The sequence below is a fragment of the Equus caballus genome, chromosome 16 (genome assembly GCF_041296265.1).
Source record: "Equus caballus isolate H_3958 breed thoroughbred chromosome 16, TB-T2T, whole genome shotgun sequence".
NCBI lineage: Eukaryota > Metazoa > Chordata > Mammalia > Perissodactyla > Equidae > Equus > Equus caballus.
Window position 1 is genome coordinate 41,439,258 of NC_091699.1, and position 27,914 is coordinate 41,467,171.

Below are 27,914 nucleotides of genomic sequence, written 5' to 3' on the forward strand. Positions count from 1 at the left end.
GCTTTCCAACAAAAAATTCCTTATAAGTCTTTCCCTTTTTTTATTTGTCCAAATACACGACTGTAAACTAAAGATGAAAACCACACTCAGTCTTGCTGCCTCAAGGCCTTTCTGGAGAGGTAGTATATAAACATATCAATACCAGGACTTAACTGTAATCTTATCTAATCCATTAACCAAACATGTCACTAAAACTCCCAAAGTGAGAGATAAAACAAAGTAATGCCCAAGTATTTTCTTTAAAAGACACTGCCAGCCCTAAAGAAGTTCCACAGGACTATTTTAAGCTGTTCCTATTTCTTTCCTAATGTTTACTAGTTGATCAAATATAATCACATCGATATAACCAAATGCATAAGCAAAGTGACTTAAAATGACTCTCCTCTGACGTGCGACTGAGGAGGTCTTTACAACATCAATCAGGAGCACAATACAATTTCATGATTCTCTTCTCAACATCTACTTTCATAAACCCATCTAAAGTCCCTGAAATGAGACTGAAGCAAAAAAAACATAGCTTACCCAGCTTAACACTAGCCGTTCCTTTGGCTGGTTTTTAATCTTCATCAAGAAATATTTCTTCCTTATCCTCCAACCTGCCATAAAAGATGAAATGTGTTTATAGCTATATGATTTGTATACCAACTGAGAAAGTTTCACTGACTAAATAAATAATGAAAATTAAGTTTGGCAATATTATCCAGAGCTATATAGGCACCAATATTTGGTAATATTGACAGGGCAAAGGCTGCACTAAAAAAACAGCAAATAAATTACCCTATTCACGGAAATAGGAAAACAGCACTTCAGTTTCGATTTAGTGAAAAAGATAAATGAGGAATGAATGATGGTTCTGCAAGTATAAGTTACCACCATCCAAATCCTCAGATGGAGCTTTAACGAAGATTCATCAGGTATTAAAAGTTAAGGACTGTATCCTCAAGCAGTAGGGAGGCAAAAAGAAGAAATCACCTGCATTTCTTAGGCATTGCACCTGCCTAAGAGCTTTCTTGGGATGCATATAAGAAAGCCTGACAAAGAATCCAGTTCTGTGATCTGTCTTTTTTAAAAGAACGGGCAAAGGCAGTTTCTCACCTATGTCTTTCAATGGTTCTACCACTTCCCACTTTGGTTCTGATCTGAAGAACATGGAAACGTGTTGTAAGGCAATCTCTGTAAAGACATTTTAGAAACTCATTAGTCAAACATATCAGAAAGCTATAAGCTTAAGACATTATTCTTTTTTTTTTTTCTGCTTTATCTCCCCAAATCCCCCTAGTACATAGTTGTATATCTTAGTTGCAGGTCCTTCTAGTTGTGGCATGTGGGATGCCGCCTCAACATGGCCCGATGAATGGTGCCATGTCCGCGCCCAGGATCCAAACCGGTGAAACCCTGGGCTGCCACAGCAGAGCACACAAACTTAACCACTCGGCCACGGGGCCGGCCCCTTAAGACATTATTCTTGCAAATGAAATTCTTACAGTCTATGACCTGTTTGAAAAACTTAATTACCAAAAAAAAAAAAAAAAAAAATGAACACAGACTGAAAGCCATGTGGGAGTCTAGACTGGATCCTGGAAAAGAAAAAGGTCATTAGTGGAAAAACTAGTGAAATCTGAATAAAACTACAGTTAACAGTAATGTACCAATGTTAATTTCTCAGTTTTGATTATAAGATGTTAACGTTAGGGGAAGATGGGTGAGGGGTACATGGAAACTCTGTACTACCATTGCCATTTTCTGTAAATCTGAAATTACTCCAAAATAAAAAGTTTATTAAAGAAAAGAATTACTAATGATGTAGATTTTATATATATATATATATATTATATACATATTTTTTTTAACTGGAAGATCTAAAATATGTAAACTAGCTGGCTTAAGCCAAGAATTCAACATATGCACCAGACTACAACCCAAGCACAAAACTCAAAATGCGTTCTAAGGTCAACTTGGAACAGCATTTAACGTTGTTCCAAGTGATATTTATCCCATCGTCATTCCTCATGAAATTATAGCTTTCACCAACAAAGAAGTGATTAGCCTTAAATATATATTGGAAATAAAAGCCAGTGTTTTAGAAAAACATCTATGTACAGCAACAACACGGTTCTATTGTGGGAAGTCACCATATGCCTGTTTACTGGAAAAAATCCATTCTTCTTTTTGTGTTCATTTATCATGAGAACATTTCCCCTTTTAGGAAGACAATGAGAAGAGGAAGTTCTTTAAAGTTCACTGTAATAAGAAATTAGAATAACTATGCTTTTACATTTCCTGCAAAAAGCAGCGTCTGTTAATTTGCTATTTTCTTTCAACGCAGTGAGTAAACGAAGCCACTTGAGATTCCTGAAAGCAAACAGCAATCCTGCAAATTCATAGCGGAATTTCACCTCTGCCTAGCATTAAGTACATTCCAGGCTGACAGGGAAGGCATGAGGGATTCGGCAGAAATGCTCTCCATATGTCAAAATGACTTCGTCTGGAATGACCATGCCGAGCACTTGGCAAACAGTATCATGCTGATATATTTTACAGTACATTATGAGATAAGAGATTCGGGGGGGAAACAATCTACCAGCTGTTGGGTTACTGACTCAATATGTAAGTGTCAATACTACCCACAGAGAAGAAAACATGAGATGACCAAATACAAATCTGACTCTGTTTACATTTCTTCTAATGACCCTAGTGTGACAAACCATTTGGAAAGATTGGGTATAGCAGAAGCATATACATTTTCACAATCAACACTGGAAACTCTGCACCTCCTCCATAATTAACGTTGACATAAAATGTTTTCAGTACTTCCAAAATAACCTGAACATAAACAACTTAAAAAAGATATTAATTTAAGTGAAAATCATAACAACTTTGAGAACGATCATGAAAAATAATTTTCTAAATGAGGTACAACGTCATTCTAAGAGCCTATAAGGACAGTTGGTTCAAAACAGTGATTCATAATTCCCCCACAAAATTATCACTCAACAATATTTACTGTATGCTACATTGTTTTAGGAATGGGGGAAATAGCTGTGAACAAATGGAACATGCTAGATTTGTTACTGATAAATTGAGGACTAGGAGGACTTTAGGAGGTCAGGGAATTGTAGAAAGATCATTTTCTTTCCTCTGAACTATGATTTATTGTCAAGTAAATCACATGACTACCATGATCCCGATATGAGTCCCTTCCCTCCCCAGATTCAGGCAACACGCTTCAATCCTAAACATCTACCCCTCTGCTTAGAAGCCTTTATTGGCACCCAATTCCCTTACCAAAGCAAGACCAAGCCTCTAAACCTAGTGTTCAACCTAGCTCTAGCTCTAACTTACCTTTCTGTCTTTACCCACCACAACATGTGGTACCTCACTCCCACTCTCTTCACTCTGAGATTTGCCTGCCTTTGCCCCTGAAGACCGGCCAGCCCCCATCCCTCAGCGTTTTCTATTCCTATCCATCTGTCCGAGGCTCAGACCACATTTGCTGCTTCCCTAGCCAGGACTCCCTCCTCTGTACACTCCCAGTGCCACATCTGTCCCTCTCCTGTGGGATTCACTCATGGCCTATCCCATCCTGTATTAGGGCTACTCCCTTCTACTAGACTGTAAACTCCAGCTGGAAGGACACATCTTAACCTGTGTAAAGCCCACAGCCATATGGAAATACTTCTTTCTCTCCTGGAGCACTGGCCCTGCCTCGTGGCCTGGCTAACACCTACTCACTCCTCAGATCTCCGTGTAGGTATCACCTGTTCTGGGAAGCCTTCCTCCATCTTCAGATCTGGATCATCTGCACCCCTACCCTACCCTCAAGGTGCCGCCCCTTGTTTACCCTGCCATAGTCTTCACCTGTCAATCTCCCTGTAGAAGTGCCTGGAGGTGGGGGTGGGGGACTACGCCTTCCTCATTGCTGTATTCACAGCACTTGGCACACAGTAGGTGCTCAATAAATATGAAGCAAGAACTAAGGGTTCAATACATATTCAATGGATGCTCTCTCCCATTAGAACATGAAGCCTATGAAAAGGAAGGCATCTGCCCTCCATTTCTTTAGTGCTGACTGACATATGGGGAAAAGCTGTGTGCTCAGTAAATGCTGATAAACAAGCCCCAGACAGGAAATGCAGAGCAATGCCTCAAGTCCATGCTGCGCTTCCCACAGAGCTCAGACTTCTCAGCTCAGAACGTACCAGCTGCCCCCACTGTGTGCAGCCTTTGAGCTCATAGATCCCAGCCATGTGGGATGACTACAGGGAACAAACATTGACTCCTCCAGTCCTGCAACTGGGCTCCAGATCCCCAGTCTACTACAGCAGATGGTACTGCAGAGGCCTGCACAGGGGACATGGCCTCCAACCTCTCCAGAGCATCCTGCTCTTGTTCTGAATATAATTCCCCACCCTAAACCTTCCCCCCCGCCCAGCCTTTTATCCTAGAGCCCACTACTATCCAACCTATTCATGGGATTCCTGGGGTTCTAGGACCAGAAGGGAGCTTCAGCACTCCCTGGTCCCTTCCCCTCTCCCTAACGTCCTATTTTATAGATCCAGACCCCAAGGCCCACAGACGGGAAAATGCTGCTCATGATAAAGCCAGGACCAGAATCCAGACCTCCTGATTTCTGGTCCAAGTGACTTGTGTGTGGACATTAAAAAGCCCCTTACTCTGAGGGGGTTTGACGTTTGAGGTGGGAAGATGGCTACAGTGCAATGAGACTTTTAAATGATAGAAGCACCCTGTTAATAAGATGAACAAGGTGGGGGGTGTGCGTGTGTGTCTGCCGACACAAACCCCTCCTGACCAGGAGACACCTGTTTTCCCTGCACAATAGCTGGCTCTCAATTAGACTCTCTAATTCATACGAACACCTCCCAACTCCCCCCAGAGCACCAAGGACCTATATTCCTTTTCTGTGGATTTGGTCCTCTGCAGAACACTAGGAAAAGAAAGGACCAGTAATCCCAGGCTGGTGACCCAGGGAGGAGAGGAAGCAGCTGCTGATGTCCTGAGAGGTCCTAGTTACCCATCCCCAAGGGATTGGGGTGGCAACCCGGTCTCCTTCAACAAGGCACCTTCAACCTCAGTCAGAAAACAGGGAGGAAAAGTGGCCATGGTGATGTCAGCCTTACTTGAACACAGAACTCAAATCCTGCTGAAGGGAAGCTGGGAGGTGACTGCAGACCATTTGCAAAATGATAAGAGGTGCAAATATTATCCATATTAAAGGCGGAAGTGCCAGAAGTTGAAGGAGTACAGAGTGCCCTCAGGAACCATGGGCCACACTGCGGGTTTCGGGAAGCCTGGACAAGTACGCCTGACTTTCCAGGGAATGGCAATCAAGCTGGTGCAGCAGAGGCGGCCAGGGCTTCCCTTTCCTAAGGCTGCTGGTGACTCAGCCTAGAGGCAGGACAAGTTCTGACATTTCATCGGAAGGGGAAAATAAACCACCATCTCTCTGAAAACAGCATCCATCCCCTATTATTTCACCACAGGACTGTGCCCTCGGAACAGTGGCAGCTTCTTGAACATTTGGGTTTTGGTGGGCGTCTCTGGTGGCCTTCTTATACCCCTGCCTACATCTGCTTTGGACTCCTGCCTGTCTGTCATCCTGGGGGAGAGGGGATAGCAGCAGGTGAGAGAGGTACAGAAGGAAATATACGCATCAGACACCCTTCCAGGGGCCAAGCAGCATTTTAACTGGAAAACACTTGGACACTGTACACTTGTACAATCATACAGATGTGCAACCTTAGGTAAGGCCTTTCCCCTCCGGGGGCCTCTCATCTATAAAATGAGGGGGTGAGTCCTGATACACCTGCTCCAAGATCCCTTCTAGCTCTCACTCCAGGTGACTGAATGTACTTCTGGTGCAAGCATCTTGCTCACGCCTGCATCCCAGCTCCCAGCATACGGCACAGGCAGAGCAGACAGTCACGGTTCGTGGGACGAATGGCATCCTCACGTGTGCACTACACCTATGGTGCTTGCCCTCAGGAGAACATCAGCAGACACTCACAGGAAATAACGTGGACAAACCAATGAACAGGGCTGGCTTGGCGCTGACTTGATAATAGTCAGTCCAGATGGCCCGCTGTCTGACAACTGTGGGAACCATCGAGGTGAAGCATCGTGACATGAAAGCCACTCTGAAAGAAGACAAGCTGTCCAGGGAGCCCGAGTCCTGTGCTGCCTTCTCTCCTATGTGAATCAAAAACAAGGAGGGGAAGAACGGAAGCCTTGTAACAACTCAGTGTTCAATTTTGTAACTTGTAGTAAGTGGGAATGTGAAATAGACTTTTCTTCACGTGTTTGCATTCTGGAAAGGCCCTAAGGGCACTTCCATTAGAAGATGGCAGCTACATTCTAGAGCAAGGCTTCTCCAACTTTAATGTGCACGCAAATCGCCTAGGGACCTGGTTAAAATCAGATCCTGATTAGTAGGACTGGGATGGGGCCTGAATTCTGCATTTTTGAGACGCTCCCAGGAATACCAATGCTGCTGGTCAGACAAGCACACCCAGCACACGGCGAGTAGGGAGGCCCAAGGGCTGTGGTTTTCAAACTCGGCTGCATGTTGGAATCTCTTGGGGAGCTTAACAAACTACGAGCCCCAACCACAGAGATTCTGATTTAACTGGCATGAGTGCAGCCTGGGCACCAGGATTTTCTAAAGCTCCTCAGGTGATTCTATTGTGAAGAAAAGTTTGGTGACTGACAAGTAGGCCTCTATTTCCCTGTCTCTGAAACAGGAATAAAAGTGCTCCCTCTAATTACATCGAGAACAGTGTTTTGAAGATCTAAAAAGCAGCATGTAAACAATCTATTCTCTTAGCAAGGAAATCAGCTCATCATTAGCACCCACAGTTTCACTTTAGATAGCGCCTAAGCATGGTTTAGCTTTAAGAAGTCAGATGAATTCCAGTCATTGTTTCAGTCCTCCAATGGTTTCTATTGGTCTCTTCAAGGCCACACCAGTGTATTAAACATTCGATCACCCATTCTGCTGACACGAGGCTTAGGTTTTTGATGCTCTAGCTTCATGTGGAATTGGTACCCTTTCCACATCAGCCCCCTGGCTGCTGCCCTGATCCAGGGAAGTCTGGAAGACAACTCCCCCCTCCTCAGGCCTTGCACTGAGTGGGTCTCAGGGAACAACTAGGAAGACACAGACACGGCCCTTCGGAATCACTGTTGTGTTTAAAGTAATTCCCAGAAAAAACAGACATATTTTATACTGTGAATACAACAATGGAGCCAAATAGAAATCAAATTGAGATTACTGTATAGATTAGCATGGATTATTTACTCTCTGTTCTGCTAGGGAAGATAATAAAGACAGGACTATAAGTGCATAAACACAACAACTTCTCTTCCATATTTTTCTGTGCAGACATCACATTTTAGAAGTAATTATTTTCCTCCTTTACGTCTGCAGTAACTTACAAGCAGGTAAGAATCAGTAAGTGAATAATGCCCTATAACAAACGTACACAAGTCCCCGTTTGTAAGCAGTTTCTCCCACACACGTTAACTCCAGCCAACGGTGCCTCTTCAGCCCTGTGACCACAGCTCCCTGACCCCCTTGCTTACCAGTGTAGTTTGCAGAATAGTTGTTTGGATCTAAAAACTTCTTAACCAGCTCACAATTAGACAGGATGTGATTTGTGGTGATGACGTTGAGATAGTTCTGAAGACCCTTCTGCCTCTCAGCTATGAATTCACGATCCATGTTACCAATCAATTTTTTGGGAGGAAGAGGTAGACTCAAGCCTGCAATCTTCAATTAAAAAAAAAAAAGTATTATGGCATCTCCAAATAAGATACAATATCATAATCCTGAGCCATCATACTTCACTAAGTCTAAGACACCATAGATTTTAAGATGCATCCTAATTTCAGTGATATTATAAAAATGTGAAAAAACTGTATATCTTAGAATTGTAAAATGCTTTATTAAGCATGGCAACTTTAAAACAATTTTTTTAAATGTTTTTATTTTTATCAAATTTATACATGAACATGATTTCAAGAGCCAAATACTTCTTTTAAAATTATTATTAGCAGTCCCATGACACTCCCCCACCACCCCCCTGCCACCAGGTGACACAGACATTCCCCACTCCCCAGAGACAGCCACATCAATTCTTTCAGCTGATCTGTCGGCACTGGGGATGTTCATACTCTTATGTCTTGATTTTTCATTTTTAGGCATTATCTACAAATTTCCCATTAAGTAAAACGAGGATTAAGTTCTCTTTCACCATCCTGACCTCACCCCGCACACATCCGGTTCCTAATCCTTCCAATATAGTTATGCCATCATTTTATTTGGTGCAATATTCATATTTACATTAGGTAAATGATATTCACAACTGAGGCACAGTCACGCTTACTTTTCCTGTCAACTGATAGTTTGTTTTTTAAAATTTTTTATTCAACTCCAAACTCTCCATCTAAGCCTTCTCTCAATACGCTCAATACACAGATGCGTCAACTTCACTTCTTGAGGAGTACCTTCCAGAACGCACCAACCTGCTTCAAGTAGGACTGGTGGTCCCCATACCTGCTGCAGAGTGGGCACCCTGGGCCCTCCCTTCCCATCATGCTGGAGACACATTTGCCTTTCTCCTGCTGAGCCCCATTTCTATATCCATACCTTCCTTCTTCTCTCTTCTTTTTGGTGGAGCATACCCTTGGTCAGCTTCCTCAAAACGGGGCAAGGGAGCTAAATTTTCTGAAAGCTTTCATATATAAAACTGTCTTTCTTCCACCTTCACACTTGATTTATTGCTAGAACTACTGTATTATCTTCTAGTTTCCAGTGCTGCTACTAAAGCTTCACGCAGCAGATTCTTGATTCTGGTTTTTCCTCCCTGGAAGCTTTTAGGAGCTTCTCTTTGACCTGAGTTTGTGAATTCCATGGGCCATTATGTGGGTCTGCTTTGATCCTCTGTGCTGAGTACTCAGCCCTTTCAAACTAGAAACTAATATCCTTACATTCTTTGCTATTTTCTTGTATTAGGTCATGATTTCTTCCCTTCCAGGCCCTTTGCTTTCTTTTTCTGGAACTCCTGTTTTCCAGTGTTGGAGCTTCTGGACTGGTCCTCTAGTCCTATCTTTTCTCTCCTGCTTTTCACCTTTGTTAAACATTTTTTTTTTCTACTGAAAAAAATTGCTGGCATAGTTTCTGTATCTTTCAGCCCTTATGAAGAGTTTTCATTTCTACTGTTATCTTTATTTCTAAGTACTCTTTTCTTTTTTTCTCCTTAATAGCATCCTGATGTAATGCAATTTCTCTCTCTGGAGATCATAAAAGATAATTTTTCTAAAGTGACTGAAATGTTCTTTGTACCGCATATATTCTGCTTCCTGAAAGTTCCTTTTTTCCTGTTTGTTTTGGGCATATCTTTCATCGTAAAAGTGTTCCTTAGGAATCTGTTGATCCCGGGTTGTCTGCTCGTATTTAAGAGCAAAGCACCAAAAGCTGACTAGAGGCTCTGGGTGAGTAGCTGGGTTTACCTGCTGTGGGTTTTGTTGTAGAACATGACCTCACTCAGCTGTTTTGTTGGGAGAAACTGTGACTTCAGGGTCTTTAGCTCATTCCTCTTAGGCTGGGCACAATCCCCAAAAAAGAATCTTCCAGTTTCCTGCCTGGAGGGTCTAGGCCTGACTGCCAGTATTCTGAGAGTTGAAAAGAAAAAGGCGGCTTGGGGAGGAGGAGAAGGGTTGGGGGTGGTGGGGGGAGCAGAGCTCCCGTTTATTATGTAAATGTTCTCAACTGTGCCTGCATTCCCCAGTCCAAAGACTGCTTTACCCTCTCCAGGGAATAAACTTCCAGTTTTCTGCTGGAGGGAGAAGAGCAGGCATAAATGGCTCAGATGGGGGAGATCTTGGGATCTGACTGCTTCTTAAACAAACTTTCAACTTCTGACATTAGCTTGACCTTGCCCTACACTGGAGGCAGCACCTTGTGCTGTCAATTGCTAAACCTTTTGGAGGTTCTCTGGTGTAAACTGGGACCCACTGGGGTTATCCACACCCCATCTCAGAATTCTGCCTTCCCGTATCTGCTTAATTAGTTAGCTCTGTAGGGAGGAAGACTTTTCCTCTATCTAAATGTGGGTTCGTCTGGCCGGAGAACGAATTAAATTCACATGAGACAGAATAGCAAGAGAAAATTAAACAAAGATTTATGAGGAACCATGGCCTGGGGCCTTTCTTCCCGAAGAAAGAAAGGGCACCAAAGAAGTGGGGTGCACACAGTGGTTATATACCCCCAAACAGGATATTTCACATATGATTGAAATATCCCTCCCACAATAGTCACAAGATTGCCCTGTCCGCACAGCACTTGATGGACACAGCAGATAGTGGTCTGCTATCTCGGAGGGTGTAGCAGGAGGTAAGACTATTGTCTTGAGATGGGAGGTCACAGGTGAGCGCAGCAATCAGTTCCTAGCCTAAGGAAAGATGCTTAATCCTTAAGGAAATGCCAACGTTGGGAGGGGGAGGGAAGTCAGTTACAAGAGGTTACCAGACAAGCACAATAAAATGCAGATTTAAGTCCTTGCCTTTGGCATTGATTAAGAGTTTCTAGAGAGAAGGTCATCTCCTTTCTTCTTCCTGGTACAGAGAGGGAGGCACCTTTACAGATAGAGATTTAGTTCTACTTTTTAGTTGCTTTCCTGTCTGCAAAGAAACCAGACTCAAATAGTCCTCATGCCAAAGAGACATATCTTGGGGTGGCCATTCCAGTCCCCACAGCTCTCATCCACTGGATTTTCAGTTTCAAATGTTTTGTTGTAGTTTTCTCCTCTCCTATTCTATTTGTCCTTGAGGGGGTGTGTGTGTGATCAATTTATTATTTTAGAGTGGTTTCAGGAGGGAGGAAAAGTAAATGGTAAGTGAAGGTGCTCAATCTACTATCACTTTCCAGATCCTTCAAAACTTTATAAGACTATTTTTTAAACTTAAAAAGCAAAGTGTCATATTGGCATCTTAATTTAATAAGGAAAATCACTTTCAAAGAGCAGTGCTATTCTACACTTGTACTTGCATTAGAGAAGTCCAAGTGGCACGTGTACTGATCGAGGAGAAGGTCCAAAGAGAAGGGCACCTTGAGTTCAGACAAGGATATAATCTAAACCACCCATATGGGCAAACCTTACTTAGCCTGTCCTAGTCTGTATTCTTAAAACAACAATAAAGACCTTGAACTTGATATTGGACAAGATGAAAAGGTTGGCTGACAATTCTAAATTGCCTATTTCTCCAACATAATTATGCAAATATGTCAGAGCATACTTAGAGTGAATTTTCTACCATGGCGTAATTCACTGCCAGCTAAGACACTTAAATTTCAGGTCAGTGTCCTCATTCATACACTTAGGCTTTACCTAATAGCAGTTTCTTTATTAGCTAAATTAAAAGCACACTTACGAAGAAAGCACATCACTCAGCTAGTACACGTCCAAGCCAATCACTTTATTATTATTATTTTTGTTCAGGAGCATTGAGTAACACAGGGTAATCAAAGGTGATATATTACTGAAAACAAAATGATTTATTTAGTTTAAAAATTATTTTATTAAGTTGCAGAATATAATCTCGTGCGTGTGTTTGTAAAAGCCCAGGTATATGGTTACATATACCCAAAAGAATGTCTAAAAGGACTCACCCCACCTGCTTGAGAATAGCTACCTCTGGGGGTGGGTTGGTTGATTACTTTTTATTTCGATACTATGAAATGTTTACATTGCTCATTTACCACCTTTTTTCAATTAAAAGAAAGAAAAACCCTTTTGCTTATCAAACTGATCCTATACGCAGCAAGGATAAAAAAATCACCATCAACCAATTCCAGTAGATTTGCCTGCACTACCTGCCAACAGCAGACCCAGCTGACTCTCGCCTCACTCAGAATGGAGAGTCTCTGACATCATCAAAACAAACCCTAATAGGGCTATTTTTCATTCACCATGGGGCTGTGAGAATAAATTTGATAAAGTATCTGTTTTGAACTTTGTGGCCTCCAAGCTTAAACCAATCTATTTTTTCAAGCTTCATTTCACTTTAGGGAAATGCACAGATCTGCCCAGGGACCCCATCAGCTCTCAAATCATTAGATGGAACAGAGAACTCTTTGCCAATAGCTGCGATGACAGCGTCCCCGCTGTCAGTCTGCCGGACAGTCTGGAGGTGTTTTTCTGCCCTGGTTTAAGATCTCACAATAAATATCCCAAAAAGTACTAAAACTATGCAATGTGTGTGTTATTTTAAAATCTTGCCCTTTAAAAAGATTAGCATTCAAGAGACACTTATTTTCTCTTTCAGTTTTCTCCTGGAATTTCTAAAATGGTTACCAATCACAGAATAGAAAATTCAGAACTCCAATGACGAATTCGAAGGGAGGGAAAGAGAATACTAGCACACAGAGTGATAAAGTCATTAACGGGTGATTTCCTAGACATCTCCACATGGATGGCCTCAAGCCATAACACCACACCACCCCATTTTCAACAGCTTTCCTCTTTCATATGCCCTGTGGATTCCCTTCGAGTTCCTTGTATAAGGGAAAGAGAACAAGAAAGCCAGCAGAGAAGTCCTCGATGTTCCATTCACAACACCTGTGAGTGTTAATGCAAAGGGAGGATGATTGCCAAAGTGGGGTCTGGAGCCCGTGACCTGACCTGTGCTTGCCTAGTGGAAGCCTCTAAATCACCTCACAAACTAGACCACATTTTCAAGAAAACTAGCTTTTGTCTGGAAGAAAAACCTTTAAACTCTGAATCTATTAATCTCTCACTTCCATTATCAGCTCTTAGTGATCTGCAAACTCTCTTCAACCACAGTCCAGTGAGTATCCTGGGGAGTTCTAAGGGGCAGAGCCTGGGTCCTTCCCAAGCCTGAGGGTTCCCCTGACCCAGTTCCCATCATTTCAACTCCAGTTTCTTTCTTGTATGCTGTCTCCCTAGATGGTTAGTAATTTGATGTTGTCTCTAAAATAGGGTGGTGATTTTTCTTGACTGTTACCACAAAACATGCTCACTATAAAAAGTTGGGAAAGTGCAGCTTTTTTCTATTTTTCTACTTATATAACTTGCATGTGCTTATTTGTAGAGAACTTGGAAAGTACAGAACAGTATAAAGAACCAGAAAAAAAAAACATAACCCATAATTCCACCACCTGGGGATCACCATTGTTAACATTTTGGCATATTTCCTTCCAAACTTCTTTTCTAAACATTTCATGTAATTGTACGATATTGTATGTATAATTTTACATCCTGCTTTCTTTTTCCACTTAGGCATTTTTCCTATTGGACTCAGACAACTACGCATACGTGTATTATATTTGTCTTTCTTCAGCAGGAACTCATTTATCTGTCAGAAGGGTAATCAGACACTGAAAATCATGGTCACAGTTTTATTCTGTGGTTTTGGACTCTTTCTGGTCTGTTTTATGGAGGTTGTTTTGAAATTATTTTGTTGCCAAAAAGCTGTATGTACTTTCTTCTGTTTGTTTACTTGGATCTAGAAAAGCCTCCCACTGAACTGATGTCTGGCCATATCCTGCCCAACACAAGCCAACATCAATACACGTGGATATTTGCATTTGAAATAAGATGCACATGGAAAGTGCCCATTTTACAAGGGAAAATTACACTGAAGCAAAAATAAAATTCTATTATATTAAAAGGCCATAATTGAATAGTCATGGAGATTCAACCTCATATCCCCAAAGCAAGAACAAACAGGAGATAAAGCCCTCCTCCCGACTCCCATGCTTGGGGGCTGGGTCTACGGGATTTCAATTTCAGAAATATTTCTCTGGTAATTCTTACTGAGCACGGGCTGAACAATACTGTACAAGATCACTCCCCCTTCTTTAAAACAGGGCAAACGTTCACTTGTGCATAAAGGTGAAACACATGGTAGGCCCAGTGTTAACTCCCAAATGCTCACACCGCTGTGGAAATGTCACGTGGAACCGTCTGGAGGGGTATGTGGGGGAAATCAACTGCTGGAATAAACGGCACATTGGTGCGTCATTTACAATGTCATTGCAGGCCCAGCTTTTGTCTAAGTGGAAGGAATATGCTATTAAAACCCATCATTGTGGGGCCAGCCCTGTGGCCAAGTGGTTAAGTTCACATGCTCCGCTTCAGTGGCCCAGGGTTTCGCCGGTTTGAATCCTGGGTGCAGACAGGGCACCACTCATCAAGCCATGCTGAGGCAGCATCCCACATGCCACAACTAGAAGGACCCACAACTAAAAATACACAACTATGTACCAGGGGGGTTTGGGGAGAAAAAGGAAAAGTAAACTCTTTAAAAAAACCACAACCCATAAATGTGGAGGCCAGGCTGGTGGCATAGTGGTTAAGTTCACATGCTCCCCTTTGGTGGCCTGGGGTTCGTGGGTTTGGATCCTGGGGGCAGACCTACACCCACTCATCAAGCCATGCTGTGGTGGCATCCCACATATAACACAGAAGAGTGGCACAGACGTTAGCTCAGGGCTAGTTTTCCTCACCAAAAAACAAACCCATAAATGAAAACCAATTAAACTTGCCTATGAGGAGAATTCGATCTCTGCCAATACTCTATCTGGAGATTTAAGTTGGTCATACTACAATTAAAATTTAAGACAAAATGTGTCAAATGCATGACTATAAGGCAACAACATCAAGGCCTGCAGATACTCAGGCCAATTCTATCAGAAGGAAAATAAGGCATTCATGCTTTCAGTAGTGTTGTAAATAATGTTAAAGTTTGGACTCTACGAATGCTCTTTTCCAAAGTCTGATCAATAAAACATGGTCTTTTGAAGGAAAAGGAGCATTAAGCTCCTTCCTGGCCAGCAGTCCTCCTGATCTTTGTGGGCAGGATCAGAGGTCACTCAGAATAAGTGATGACGGCCACCTCACCAATGCAGCTCCCTTCACCTCCCGGCTGAGGCAGTCGTAAGGCAAGCTTTCTGGCTCAAGTTTAGAAGGTCCTATGTTACCAATCAAATCTGAGATATGACACAAGCCCAGTGGTCTTCAGTAACCCACAGCACTCGAAGACCAATCTGCCAAGTGGAGACTTGCGTGGTATTGCTAGTACTTCCTACGGTGCTAAAGCCCCTCTAGGACCCTTCAATCATCACCAGCACGGGCTGTGTTTCCAGACAAAGACTCTGCAGCTCATCCTTCTTTCCATTATGGCCACCAAGTTAGAAACAGTTAAATCAAAGTGCTTTAGAAATACTTATTTAAGAGAAAAAAGTTACACTGGAAAAGGCTGAGTGTCTCTAGTTACTGCTGAGTGTGGATCTGCAATGCTGACTATGCAGTTTAGTGGAGAGAGTCTGAGACTCCCAGCTCAAAGTGAACAGCTCTAGCAATCCATTTAGTCATTCCTAATCTGCGAAAAGGAGATAACACACAGCATCCCGTGATTGTGGTAAGGATGCATTATGGCACAAAGGTACTCAGCTTCAAGGTGACTATTATCAATCACATGTTTGTTCCCCAAAGTTTATTTTTAGACCTACATATCATCTGTGTAAAGTATGTGTTTATCTCCTTCGCCAGGGAAATTTGCTAATTCCTTGTTCCTGATGTTGCTGTTTCCAACCAGTTTCCAAGACACCCCTAGGAATCAAGGTGTATCATTAGTGTTTTAAAATGTTTACCTGCATATAAAGAACTCATACAACTCAACAACAAAAAATCAAACAACCCAATCAAAAAATGGGCAGGAGACATGAACAGGCATTTCTCCAAAGAAGATATACGGATGGCCAATAAGCACATGAAAAGATGTTCAACATGGCTGATCATCAGGGAAATGCAAATCAAAACTACACTAAGATATCACCTTACACCCATTAGAATGACAAAAATATCTAAAACTAATAGTAACAAATGTTGGAGAGGTTGTGGAGAAAAAGGAACCCTCATATACTGCTGGTGGGAAAGCAAACTGGTGCAGCCACTATGGAAAACAGTATGGAGATTCCTCAAAAAATTAAAAATAGAACTACCATACGACCCAGCTATCCCACTATTGGGTATCTATCCAAAGAGCTTGAAGTCAGCAATTCCAAAAGTCCTATGAACCCCAATGTTCATTGCAGCATCATTTACAATAGCCAAGACGTGGAAGCAACCTAAGTGCCCATCAACAGATGATTGGATAAAGAAGATGTGGTGTGTGTATATATATATATATATATATATATATATATGCACACACACACACACACACACACACACAATGGAATACTACTCAGCCATAAAAAAGAGCAAAATCGTCCCATTTGCAACAACATGGATGGACCTTGAGGGAATTACGTTAAGTGAAATAAGCCAGATAGAGAAGGACAATCTCTGTATGACTCCATTCATATGAGAAATTTAAAAATGTAGACAAAGAGGGGCTGGCCCCGTGGCCGAGTGGTTAAGTTCGCGCGCTCCACTGCAGGCGGCCCAGTGTTTTCGTTGGTTCGAATCCTGGGCGCGGACATGACACTGCTCATCAAACCACGCTGAGGCAGCGTCCCACATACCACAACTAGAAGGACCCACAATGAAGAATATACAACTGTGTACCGGGGGGGCTTTGGGGAGAAAAAGGAAAAAATAAAATCTTTAAAAAAAAAAAAAATGTAGACAAAGAGAACAGATTAGTGGCTACCAGGGGAAAGGTGGGGTGGGGGGTGGGCACAAAGGGTGAAGGGGTGCACCTACAACACAACTGACAAACAATAATGTACAACTGAAATTTCACAAGATTGTAACTTATTAACTCAATAAAAATTTTAAAAAATAATAATAAAATAAAATAAAATATTTACCTGCAAGCTGTTGTTCAGCAAATCAAAGTCACTATATCTCCTAATGATCTGTAAAAGACAAGACAGTAGTGTTTGGATTCAGCAAAGACCATCCCTTTTCATTTCCTTATTTAACATTTATTGGCATTCTAGAGGCACCTGCACTAAGGATGGTAGGGCTCATACACCTGCTGTTTAACCTGCTTAACTTGACAGGGTCAGAAAACAGACCCAGCAGTGCCCCAGAGCTGGCTGGACCATGGGAAACTGGTTAATGCCAGCCAAACTCACAAGACGCCAACAGGTAAGAGAGAATGATGATGTATTTGTTTTCAAGACAAATAGCCCTTTAAAGATCTTTCTTATTAACCAGGCACTTGGAAAGATGAATTAATGATTTACCCAAAAAAAAAGTTTTACAGAATATGAAATCAAAGGAAAAGAAGGCAGAGAATTTGAGGCCATTTCATCCTTGCCCGGGATAAAACTTCCCCCAGCTGCGATCCCTCCACCTGGAGACCGGGCTGAACCTGCAGGCGGAGTGGCCACACTTCTCCCTGATTTCCCACATTTCCCGCCTTGGCACACAGCCCACCTTCCACCGTCTACACATTCTTTTTCAGTTATGTTGATGCCATTGATTAGGCCATAGCCAAATTCTACGAGCTCTTCAGGCTCTGGGCAAGGAAATTATTTTGCTTTTAAATAGTTTAACTTAAACCTTTATTGATGATTCTTAAATGTTAGTGTGCAGAATTACCTGGAGATCATCTAGGAGTCCACTCACAGAGAATCTAATTCAGTAGGGCCATGATGGGGCCCAAAAGTCCACATTTTTGTTAAGTATCGCCCAGGATTCTAAGGCATTCGATCTAAAAACCTGCATCAAGGGTTGACTTTTCTGGTAGGACATTGCTGTTGGCCCTGCTTGTCAAATATATATTGAAAATTTAAATGTAAGGCCATTCCTGAGAAGTACAAAAGAGCAAAAGGTAGCACAGTGGGTAACCACAGAGACTAGAGGAATTCCAGCCTCGTTCTGTCACTGATTGGAGCGTGACGTTGGACCAGTTTCTTACCTCTTGAATGTAAAATGAGACTAATACTATCACATAGAACTGTTTCTAAAGAGTTAAGTGAATTAACCTGCTTGAACCAGTGCCTAACACTTCATAAGTGCTCAAATAGATGTTAAATGTTATAATTACTCAAACAAAAAGCAGTTTGAAATTGGAGGCAGAGAAAAGATAAAGCGTGGGTCACTGTGATCAAAGACTGCTTAGGATGAGAGGTAAGGTGGAAGCTGGGCTGTGAAGAACAAGGTCAGATTTTCAGAAGACGGGAGAGGAAGGGGTTACTGATAGTTACTAACACAGGGAAGAAATGCCCCTGTGCAGAATTCAACCACCCTCTGCAAGTCCACTGGGACTGGAAGGACCTCTTGATCTATCCAGAAAGTTTTTTGTCTCTGAGGCCACCACCAAGGAAAGCAGAACCTGGAGCTGCAGGAAGACCCTCCCCCAGAGTCCATGAGGGAACTGGCACTAGAAATTGCCCATGAGTGGACTTGGGAGTCCATGAAATGCAGTGGCCTGAACTGCATAATGTCCAGGCACTGTATCCCTTTCCACCTGCTAGGCTGAACTCTAACCTCCTCCACCCAAACCGTAGCTGCAGGAGAGGAGGTTTGAATGTCCAGGAACAAAACAAATAATTTGCCTATGCTACCTTACTCTGGGTGGAGCTAGAGAACAAATTTCTAGATACTCTCCATGGTAACATCATACGTGAATTTAACCAAACAACTGGGAACAGAAAAGCCTTTTATAATACATGTGTTAAAACTAAAGGTTTATATCTAAGATAAATATGTTTTCTATTTATGCATGTTCTGATTTTTCCAGATTTTTAGATGCCCCAAGTCAGAATTTTGTTTAAACATTTGTAACATTTTTCTAATGACAAAAAATGCTTACCTGCCAGCTGTTTTCTACAGAAATTCCTCTTTGAACCCGAATGATATACTCCTAAAAAAGAGGGGGAAAAGAGCCTCAATTATAAAACACCCAAATCAGAGGATCAAAAAAAGTGAAAATATCAGCGGCCAGCCCTGTGACTGAGTGATTAAGTTCGCGCACTCCGCTGTGGCGGCCCAGGGTTTCGCCAGTTCGAATCCTGGGTGCGGACATGACACCGCTCATCAGGCTGTAGGGGAGGAAGACATTTCCTCTACCCTCTCTGGGTTCTTCTGGCTGGAGAATGAATTAAATTCACATGAGACAGAATAGCAGGAGAAAATTAAACAAAGCTTTATGAGGACCATGGCCCGGGGCCTTTCTTCCCAAAGGAAGAAAGGGCACTGAAGAAGTGGGGTGCACAGAGTGGTTATATACCCCCAAACAGGATATTTCACATAGGATTGAAATGTCCCTTTTACAATAGTCGAGAGACTGCTCTGTCAGCACAGCGATTGATGGAAACAGCAGATAGGTCTGCTGTCTCGGTGAACACAGCTGGGTGGCAGGTCTGTTGGCTCAAGCTGGGTGGTCAAAGGTGAGTGCAGCAATCAGTTCCTAGCCTAAGGAAAGATGCTTATCCTTAAGGAAATGCCAAGTCGGGGGGGGGGGGGACGACTTTATCTTAAGGCCATTTGTTCTTGCCATAGTAAATGTTTAAAGCAGATAGACAATGCATACTCAATGGCCAGTCAGGCCCTTTTGGAAAAAAGCAAAGTCAGGCCAAATTAGGTTTACACCAAATGGCTTCCCCATGTACTCCAATATATCCTATTGCTTGCCATTTCTATTTGTCAATGTATACATGGCTGAAACCACCACCCTAAATATCATATCCAGCTGAAGACAAAGGAGGATGTTGGGGGTGGGGGGAGTCAGTTACAGGAGGTTACCAGACAAGCACAATAAACAAATGCAGATTTAAGTCCTTGCCTTCCCCATTGATTAAGAGTTTCTAGAGATAAGGTCATCTCCCCTTCTTCCTGGTACAGAGAGGGAGATATCTTTACAGATGGAGATTTCCTTTACAATGTAAATGTCTCTTAAAAAGGGTAAGTAAATTCTACTTTTCAGTTGCTTTCCTGTCTGCAAAGTAACCAGCCTCAAATAATCATCATGCCAAAGAGACATATCTTGAGGTGGCCAATTCCAGGCCCCCACAAAGCCATGCTGAGGCAGCATCCCATATGCCACAACTAGAAGGACCCACAACTAAGAATATACAGCTATGTACCAAGGGGCTTTGGGAAGAAAAAGGAAAAAAAAAAATTTTTAAAAAGTGAAAATATCAGATAAAGTAAACTTCAGAGCAAAGAAAATAACCAGGAACAGAGAGGAACATCACATAAGGCTAAAAGGATCATCTACCAGCAAGACTCAGCAATCTTAAATGTGTATGCATCGAACACCAGAGCTGCAAAATATGTAAAGCAAAAACTGCTAGAATTGAAAGGAGAAATAGACGAATCCATGATTATAGTTGGAGACTTCCACACCCCTCTCTCAGCAATTAATAGAACAACTAAACAGAAAACCAGTAAGGATACAGAACTTAATAATATCATCGACCAACAGATTTAATTTAATTAGCATTTATAGAATGCTCCATCCAACAACAGAGTATACATTCTTTTCAAGAGGATATACAGATGGCAAATAAGCACATGAAAAGATGTTCAACATTACTAGTCATCAAGGCAGTGCAAATTAGGACCACGAGATATCACTATACATGTATCAGAATGGTTAAAATAAAAAATAATGATAACACCAATTGCTGGCTAGGATGCAGAGAAACTGGATCACTCATGCATTGCTGGTGGGAACGTAAAATGGTACAGCCACTCTGAAATACAGTTTGGCAGTTCTTTAAAAAACTAAACATGCAACTATCATATGTTCATAGCAGCTTTAGTAATAATCACCCAAAAGTAGAAATAAGCCAGATGTCCTTCAACAGATGAATAGTTAAACTTTGCTACATCAATACCATAGAGTACTACTTAGCAACAAAAAGGAGTAAACTATTCACACAACAACTTGGATGAACCTCTAGAGAATTATGCTGAGTGAGAAAGCCAATCCCAAAAGATTATATACTGTATGACTCCATTTATACAACATTCATGAAATGTCAAAATTACAGATATGGAGAACAGTTAAGGCTGGGATAGTAGGGTGAGTGTGGGAGGGAAGTTGGTGTGGCTATAGAAGGGCAAAGTGAGCTGCTATGGTTTGAATGTTTGTGTCACTTCAAAATACCTATGTTGAAATCCTAACCCCCAAAGACAGGGTGTTAGAAGGTGGGGCCTTTGGGAGGTACTTAGGTCACGAGGGTGAGGCCCTCATGAATGGGATTAGTGCCCTTATAAAAGAGACCCCAGAGGGATCCCTTGCCCCTTCAACCACGTGAAGATGCTTTGAGAAGGTGCCGAACCAGGAAGAGGACCCTCACCAGAAGGTGACTATGCTGCCATCTTGATCTTGGATTTCCTGAATCCAGCACTGTGAGAAATAAACTTCTGTTGTTTATAAGCCACCCAGTTGATGGTAAGTTGTTACGGTAGCCCGAACAGACTAGGACATGAGAGATCCTTGGATTGATGGAAATGTTCTGTAACTTGAATGTATCAAAGTTAACGTCCCGGTTGTGACGTTCTACTATCGTTTAGCAAGATGCTACCATTGAGAGAAATTGAGTAATGAATATACGGGATCTCTGCATGATTTCTTAGAACTGCGATGTGAATCTATAATTGTCTCAAATAAAAAGTTTAAACACAGGCATTCTGGCAGCAGTCAGAAGACACAGATCCACGATTTTTAGTGTTCAAAGTTTACATTTCGTACGCAGAGTCAGCTATAGAAGGCCCTGACTAAGAAAAGAAGTGAAAAGGTAAAATAGATACGTGCCCATGCCATTTCCCACAGTGCCAAATCCAGTGACCCCAACCTGCCTGATGCTAAAAATGACTGAGAGAAGAGGAGGTGTTAAAAATACACATTCCCAGGCCTTGTACCAGACTTGCTGAGTCAGAATCTCTAGGCTACGAACCCAGGAATTAGAAGTTTTAACAGCCTCCCCAGGGAATCTTACTAATAAGGAAGCAAGAAACACAGGCCTAGTCCAGCCTTCTGGTTATATGCACTGAGAGTTATGCCGAAGGCACAGATTAAATCATTTAAAGAACGTTAACATCTTTCCTCAAATGATCAGAACTGTTTTAATATCTTCATTACTCATAAGTCATTACTCTTATCAACACAGTACTCAAAGAATCCTTTCTACTGAATTAATTCTGATTTGAATAGGTTACTTAGAAAATAAAGCCAAATAAGCATTGTTAACATGGTAACTGGATTTTAAAATAGATTTTACTACACTATCAATCATTTCCATTCTGTTTATTTGGCAAAGTACAGATGAAGTCCACATAAGCAGGAACTTCTGCCTCCTCTGGAAAATATCAAGGATGGTACATTCAACAATATCCGCTCAATTATAAGTGACTCAGCTATGTACCTGGCACCATGCTTAGTTGATTTCATATGGAGTTATAAATAAATATTTCAAGGGGCCGGCCCAGTGGTACAGTGGCTAAGTTTGCACACTCCACTTTGGTAGCCCAGGGTTCACAGGTTCGGATCCCAGGCGCAGACCTACACACCACTCATCAGGCCATGCTGTGGCAGCATCCCACATACAAAATAGAGGAAGATTGGCACAGATGTTAGCTCCACAATATTCCTCACACACACACACAAAAAATTCAAAACTGATTTGTGTAGTGTAGCAAATCTCTCAAGCAATATGCTTAATACAACTGTTTCTGAATAGGCAAAGATAAAATGCTAAAAACATCTGACATTACTATAATTTGGGATCAGTCTTTTAGCTTTGAAATTTTCTTCTCTTTTCAGGGTTGTCTTACCAGCAAATTTTCGGAGCTTTTGCATTCTTATAGTAGAGCTGAAATCAGCACATATAATTGAGTAATTCCAAACAAGTACGCATAGACTAGCTTTTTGATGTCTAAAGGTGGGGGGAAATGTTAATTCTCAAAAATCACTTCAGGGGCCGGCCCCGTGGCCGCTTCGGCAGCCGGGGGTTTCGCCGGTTCAAATCCTGGGTGCAGACATGGCACCGCTCATCAGGCCATGCTGAGGTGGCATCCCACATGCCACAACTAGAAGGACCCACAACTAAAAATACACAACTATGTACCAGGGGGCTTTGGGAGAAAAAGGAAAAATAAAATCTTAAAAGAAAAACAAACACAAAGTAATGTGTGCATAATCACAAATAATAATAAAATATTTTTTTAAAAAATCACTTTGGGCATCCACTGCTTCACTATGATTTATCAGACTAATAATATTAATTTTAAAAATTCCAGCTCAATGTTGGGCACTTGGTAGGTGCTAAGTAAACATTTGCTGTCCTGCTTTATATACTCTGAGCTTAAAGTGTGGACCTGTGCTTTACAAAGATGCTGCTGCCAATTGTAAACATCAACTAAGTAGTTCTCAGTTCCCACCCCTGTGCTTCATTCACGCTGGGAATATGACTCCGAACAAGAGTTGACTCCATTGCTTCCCTATGTAGACACGTTTTTTTTTTTAACTTGCCTATAAAATAGCACACAATAATGTCTGGGAAAAGCATTTGGCAGAAGAGAAGCAGTAGCTACAAGACAGTGCCTGGGTCCTGATGTCAGACTGTTGATATCCCAAAACGGCAACCTAATTAATGTTTCTGCCAAGACACTCTTTATGTTTAGGTCAGTGTTCTCCAAAGAGGGTGATTCTTGCCCAGAGGACATTCGGCAATGTCTAGAGACATCTTTCGTTGTCACGGGGAGGGGCACGTGCTACTGACATCTAGAAGAGAGAGGCCCAGGCTGTCTACTGCTTGCAGCCAGGCTGTAGCTCTTATTAAAGCAGAGAGAAGAGTGCCCTGGAGACCAGCAGAAACCTGACATTTGAAATCAGGCCTCTACCTCCTGAGCTGGAGTCAGCAGCCCAGAATCCTCCAGTGAATCGTTTCCATCTTTACCACCCTCCCTGATGTGGAACAGAACCTGCAGTGTGTATAAAACAGATGACAAACCACCAAGGCCCAGCAGGCATGGGAGGGGGAGCTAAGAGACCTGCAGGGCAGCCCTGAGTCACATGGAGCTACGCCTGCCACCAAAGCCTGCCATCTGCCGCCACTTCCCCAAAGGGCCCTCTACTTCCTGATCCTCCTCAGGACACCACACCCTTATCTTGGAGGGGCAGGGTGGCTGCCTGTCAAGCCCCAGCATGTGGGCATTTTGGCAAGTCAGTGTGGTCTGGGGCTGAAGTTCTTCAAACTGGAAAGGCACCAGGACCACGTGATTTCTGACCCAAGCGAGGGAAGAGAAGAGTGAATTAACGTAAAATGAGCGCTGATCTTGTGCCAGGAACTTTGCTAAGCCCCTTACTCAACACTTTTCATTCAATCCTCATAGCTGCCTAGAGGGTAGGAGAGCTCAGCTCGACTCAGCAAAATGAAATGAGCTGTCCAAGGTCGCACAGCTGCAACGTAGCTGATTGGGAAGCAGAACCCGAGCCGCCAATTCCTCAGACCTTCCAACCTGCCCCGCATGGCTGGCGACCCCCAGTGACCTGGGGACGGTCTAGGCCCGGCTCTTTCTGCAGCCCTGAAAGATGGAGGTCCTCACTCGTCCGTGGAATTCAAGTGGTTCACCCCTAATGATGCAGACCTATTGGCCCTTATCCTGAGGGTGCCGGGGTAGGGGCCATCACTTCCATAACTATTGATTAATGCTTCCAACACAGGCTTTTTCCAAGGCAGTATCCTCATTTTGTGTTTCCTGAGTTTCCAAAAAGGTATTTAAGTTTCACTGCACAATAGCTGGTATTCAAAGATGCCTTGGTTTGATGAGATTTTAGGAAAACTTATTTTGAATCTGTCTGGCGCCAAATTACTTTAGTGAGGCTACAAATGCAAAGCTCTTTGAAAGAAACGTGTTAAAGGAGCTAAAGTTAAAACTTAAGCAAACCTTCAAACCAGCCTAACTCAAGTAATTCTTCTCTCTTCCCTTTAGGCACAGCTGGCAGATTTACTCTGAGACTCACAGTACAGAAAAACAAGGGTAGCTGGTATTTTACAGACACCTGCCAATGTTCCCATATCTCTACCTCTAAAGTCAAGGGTCCCAACCCTGCTGCATTCTAGAATCAACTAGAGAACTTTTTTAAAAGATACTTATGCTTACACCCAGAGATTCTGGTTTCCCATGTCTGGGCTGGGGCACAGACATTAGTGGGTCTTAAAGGTTCCCCACGTGATTCTAATGTGCAGCCAGGGGCAAGAATTATGGTTCTAAAAACTCTTAAAAAGGAAGTAGCCTCACACTACAAAAAATAAAAACCCTGTCATGAGAGGAAAGAAACCAATGAACCAAGCATCCACCAATCGTCACAGTCTCCTCTACCCCCACCTCATCCCTCCCTGCCTCTTCCTAAGGATTCAGCTCTTGTCTTCTTGGGTATAATATGTACCCAACCTGAGCCCTCTAGGGATCTCCCACTCTGGGCCCTGTAGTGGGGGCCTCCATTGGCACCACTCAGCCGATCTGCTAATGGCCCTTCGAGGTGAGCAAGGAAGACCATTACCCTCATTTTACAGCTGGGGGAAATGAGTCTCTGAAGGGATAAATGCCTTGACTAGAGACTGGTGGGTCTAGGATAAGAGGCCAGGTCTGTTTGTCTCTAGCGCCCACTAGCTACACCACTCCTCTGGGTTCATTCCCCAGCCTGCTTCCTCCTGGCACTTTTCCTTCAAAGGAAGGCCTGTAAAGAATGCTGAACACAAGTGACCTTGATTCAACAGGGCGCTGCTTCCCTGCTTAGGAACCTTCCAGGGCTCCCACTGGCCACAGGATAAAACCCAAACTCCTTAGCCTAGCTTCTATGTTCTTCCTCCACCTTTCTTTCTACTCAAACCCTCCTTTCCAGTCAGACTCTTTCTATCCTAAACACCCCTCCTTACTCCCCTCCTTTGCTGTTCGATCTATTCAAAACTAGGAAGCTCAGCTTTTTAGTCACGTTACTGCTATTTCTGTCCCATGTCTGTCCATTTGGGGAGCTGGGATCTCTCCAACTGGATTAAGTTCTTCAAGGACTAGAATCACACATTTCTAGCACCCAGCACAACATCAGGCCAATAGCAGAAGCCCAGCAAACACTGTTGAGGAGTATTTGTTGACTGACTGCTTGCACCTTTGGGAAGGAGGAAGCATGTTGCTCTTTTTCATGTGCACTAACATCTAGGTGAAGGCAAACAGCACTCTCCAGAAAACGTCCACCTGATCTCTCAGGCCCTCAGACTTAGCATCCCTCTATAAAATCGACATTCAACCCACAGTATCACACAGCACAAAAGCTGCAGCCCACGCTGAATGGGCAGAATCACCCTGAAGGACAGGAAGGTTTCTGGGGAAATTCTCACAGTTGTAGGACTTCTGCTCAGCTCATGGTCACCAGCCTGGCTGCTTACAGTCCTTAATATTTCACTTAGAATTCATGATCACTCCTTGTTCTGCTAAATATTTATCACTGTTTCATCCACAGATTTTCTTTTCTTTTTTTTTTTTTTTTGAGAAAGATTAGCCCTGAGCTAACTACTGCCAATCCTCCTCTGTTTTTCTGGGGAAGACTGGCCCTGAGCTAACATCCGTGCCCATCTTCCTCTACTTTATATGTGGGATGCCTACCACAGCATGGCTTGCCAAGCCGTGCCATGTCCGCACCCAGGATCCGAACTAGCGAACCCCGGGCCGCCAAAGAGGAACGTGCGAACTTAAGCACTGCGCCACCGCTGGCCCCTATCCACAGAATTTCAGGGCTGGAACATACCTTTGTTTTATTTCAATTTTTGTGCAATAATGTGCAAAACCTGCCTGCAGACAAATGAAAGCATTATAGGTTTTAAAAGGCATGTAAGAAGCACCACCATCTTAACCTAAATTTGCGCCCGCGAGGGAAGCCAAGTGTATCTCCTTTTCAACCAACGGAAATAAATTTCATTTAACATCCAACTGACTGAATCATAGAACCGCGTGCTTTAACTTTATGCAAAACAAATTCTCCAGTTGCGACGGTGTTCACAGAAGGGACAAGGAACGCATCACAAACACAGTTTGACTCCCGCAGGGAGACGCAGCCGCGGTACTGCGCATGCTTCTCTCTCAGGGCCTCTTGAAGTCCACGCTCTCCTCTGCGGCCGGTCTCCTGCCCTGCCGGGGCGCTAGTCTCCACGCCGACTTCAAAGACAGCCAGTGTTCCAGCTACGAGAAATACTGCAAAGCGGCATCAGAAATCCTTTTGACCTCAAACATGACTACAGGATGGATGCGGCATTTTAAATAGCAGTTCCTGTAGCATTCTATAGTACAATGACCCCTAAGTGACGCCAAAGCAAATTACATAATTTGCCAAGATGGGAACCCAGCAATTCCAGGTTACATCAAAGCGAAACAAAACAAAACAAAAAAAACCCTCAAAAATCTTAGATTCAATTAAATAGTAATTTAAATGAAAATACAACCTTCACTTGGTTCAATAATCCTACACCTCTTGGGCTGATGTCCTAGAAGTATAGAAATGGATACAGTGAACATAATCTCAGAGAACCATGACATGTTTAACTGGCTAGAAAGAACGATTAAACGCACAAACTCTGATCTAGTTGGAAATAATGATTTTTATGTGGGCTCTGGTATCTAAGGTGGCCAAATCCTCAGCCGTCACACCTTCTCTTGGTACCAACCTGAGCACCTGCTAGGGCTGAAGTGCTCCTCCTCCCGGGCCGCTTCTCTACCTACCCCCATTTGTTATTGCCCTAAAGACAGGCCACTGGGCGTCCTTCTGGAGCTTGAAGGAGGAGCTGGTCACCGTCTGATGATCAACCACAATGTGCCACCCCTCCCCCATACCACAACCACAAGTGTGGGGGTGGGGAGACCCATTCACAGAGGCAGTGATTCAAAGCCCAACTGCCACTTACTATTTTGTGA

At 42.9% G+C, this 27,914-nt stretch overlaps 1 protein-coding gene across 15 annotated transcripts in view; it reads right to left on the bottom strand.

The window, feature by feature from the left end:
* Positions 1-27,914, bottom strand: part of PXK (PX domain containing serine/threonine kinase like) — a 68,423-nt gene that overhangs the window by 27,745 nt on the left and 12,764 nt on the right. For all 15 annotated transcript variants that reach the window (XM_023620183.2, XM_023620184.2, XM_023620182.2 and 12 more), the window contains exons 2-6: positions 18,811-18,861; positions 16,856-16,903; positions 7,600-7,786; positions 1,096-1,173; positions 523-596 (exon numbers count right to left, since the gene is read on the bottom strand). In XM_023620183.2, coding sequence (XP_023475951.1) covers positions 523-596; positions 1,096-1,173; positions 7,600-7,786; positions 16,856-16,903; positions 18,811-18,861 — 438 coding nt within the window. The remainder of the gene's footprint in view (positions 1-522; positions 597-1,095; positions 1,174-7,599; positions 7,787-16,855; positions 16,904-18,810; positions 18,862-27,914) is intronic.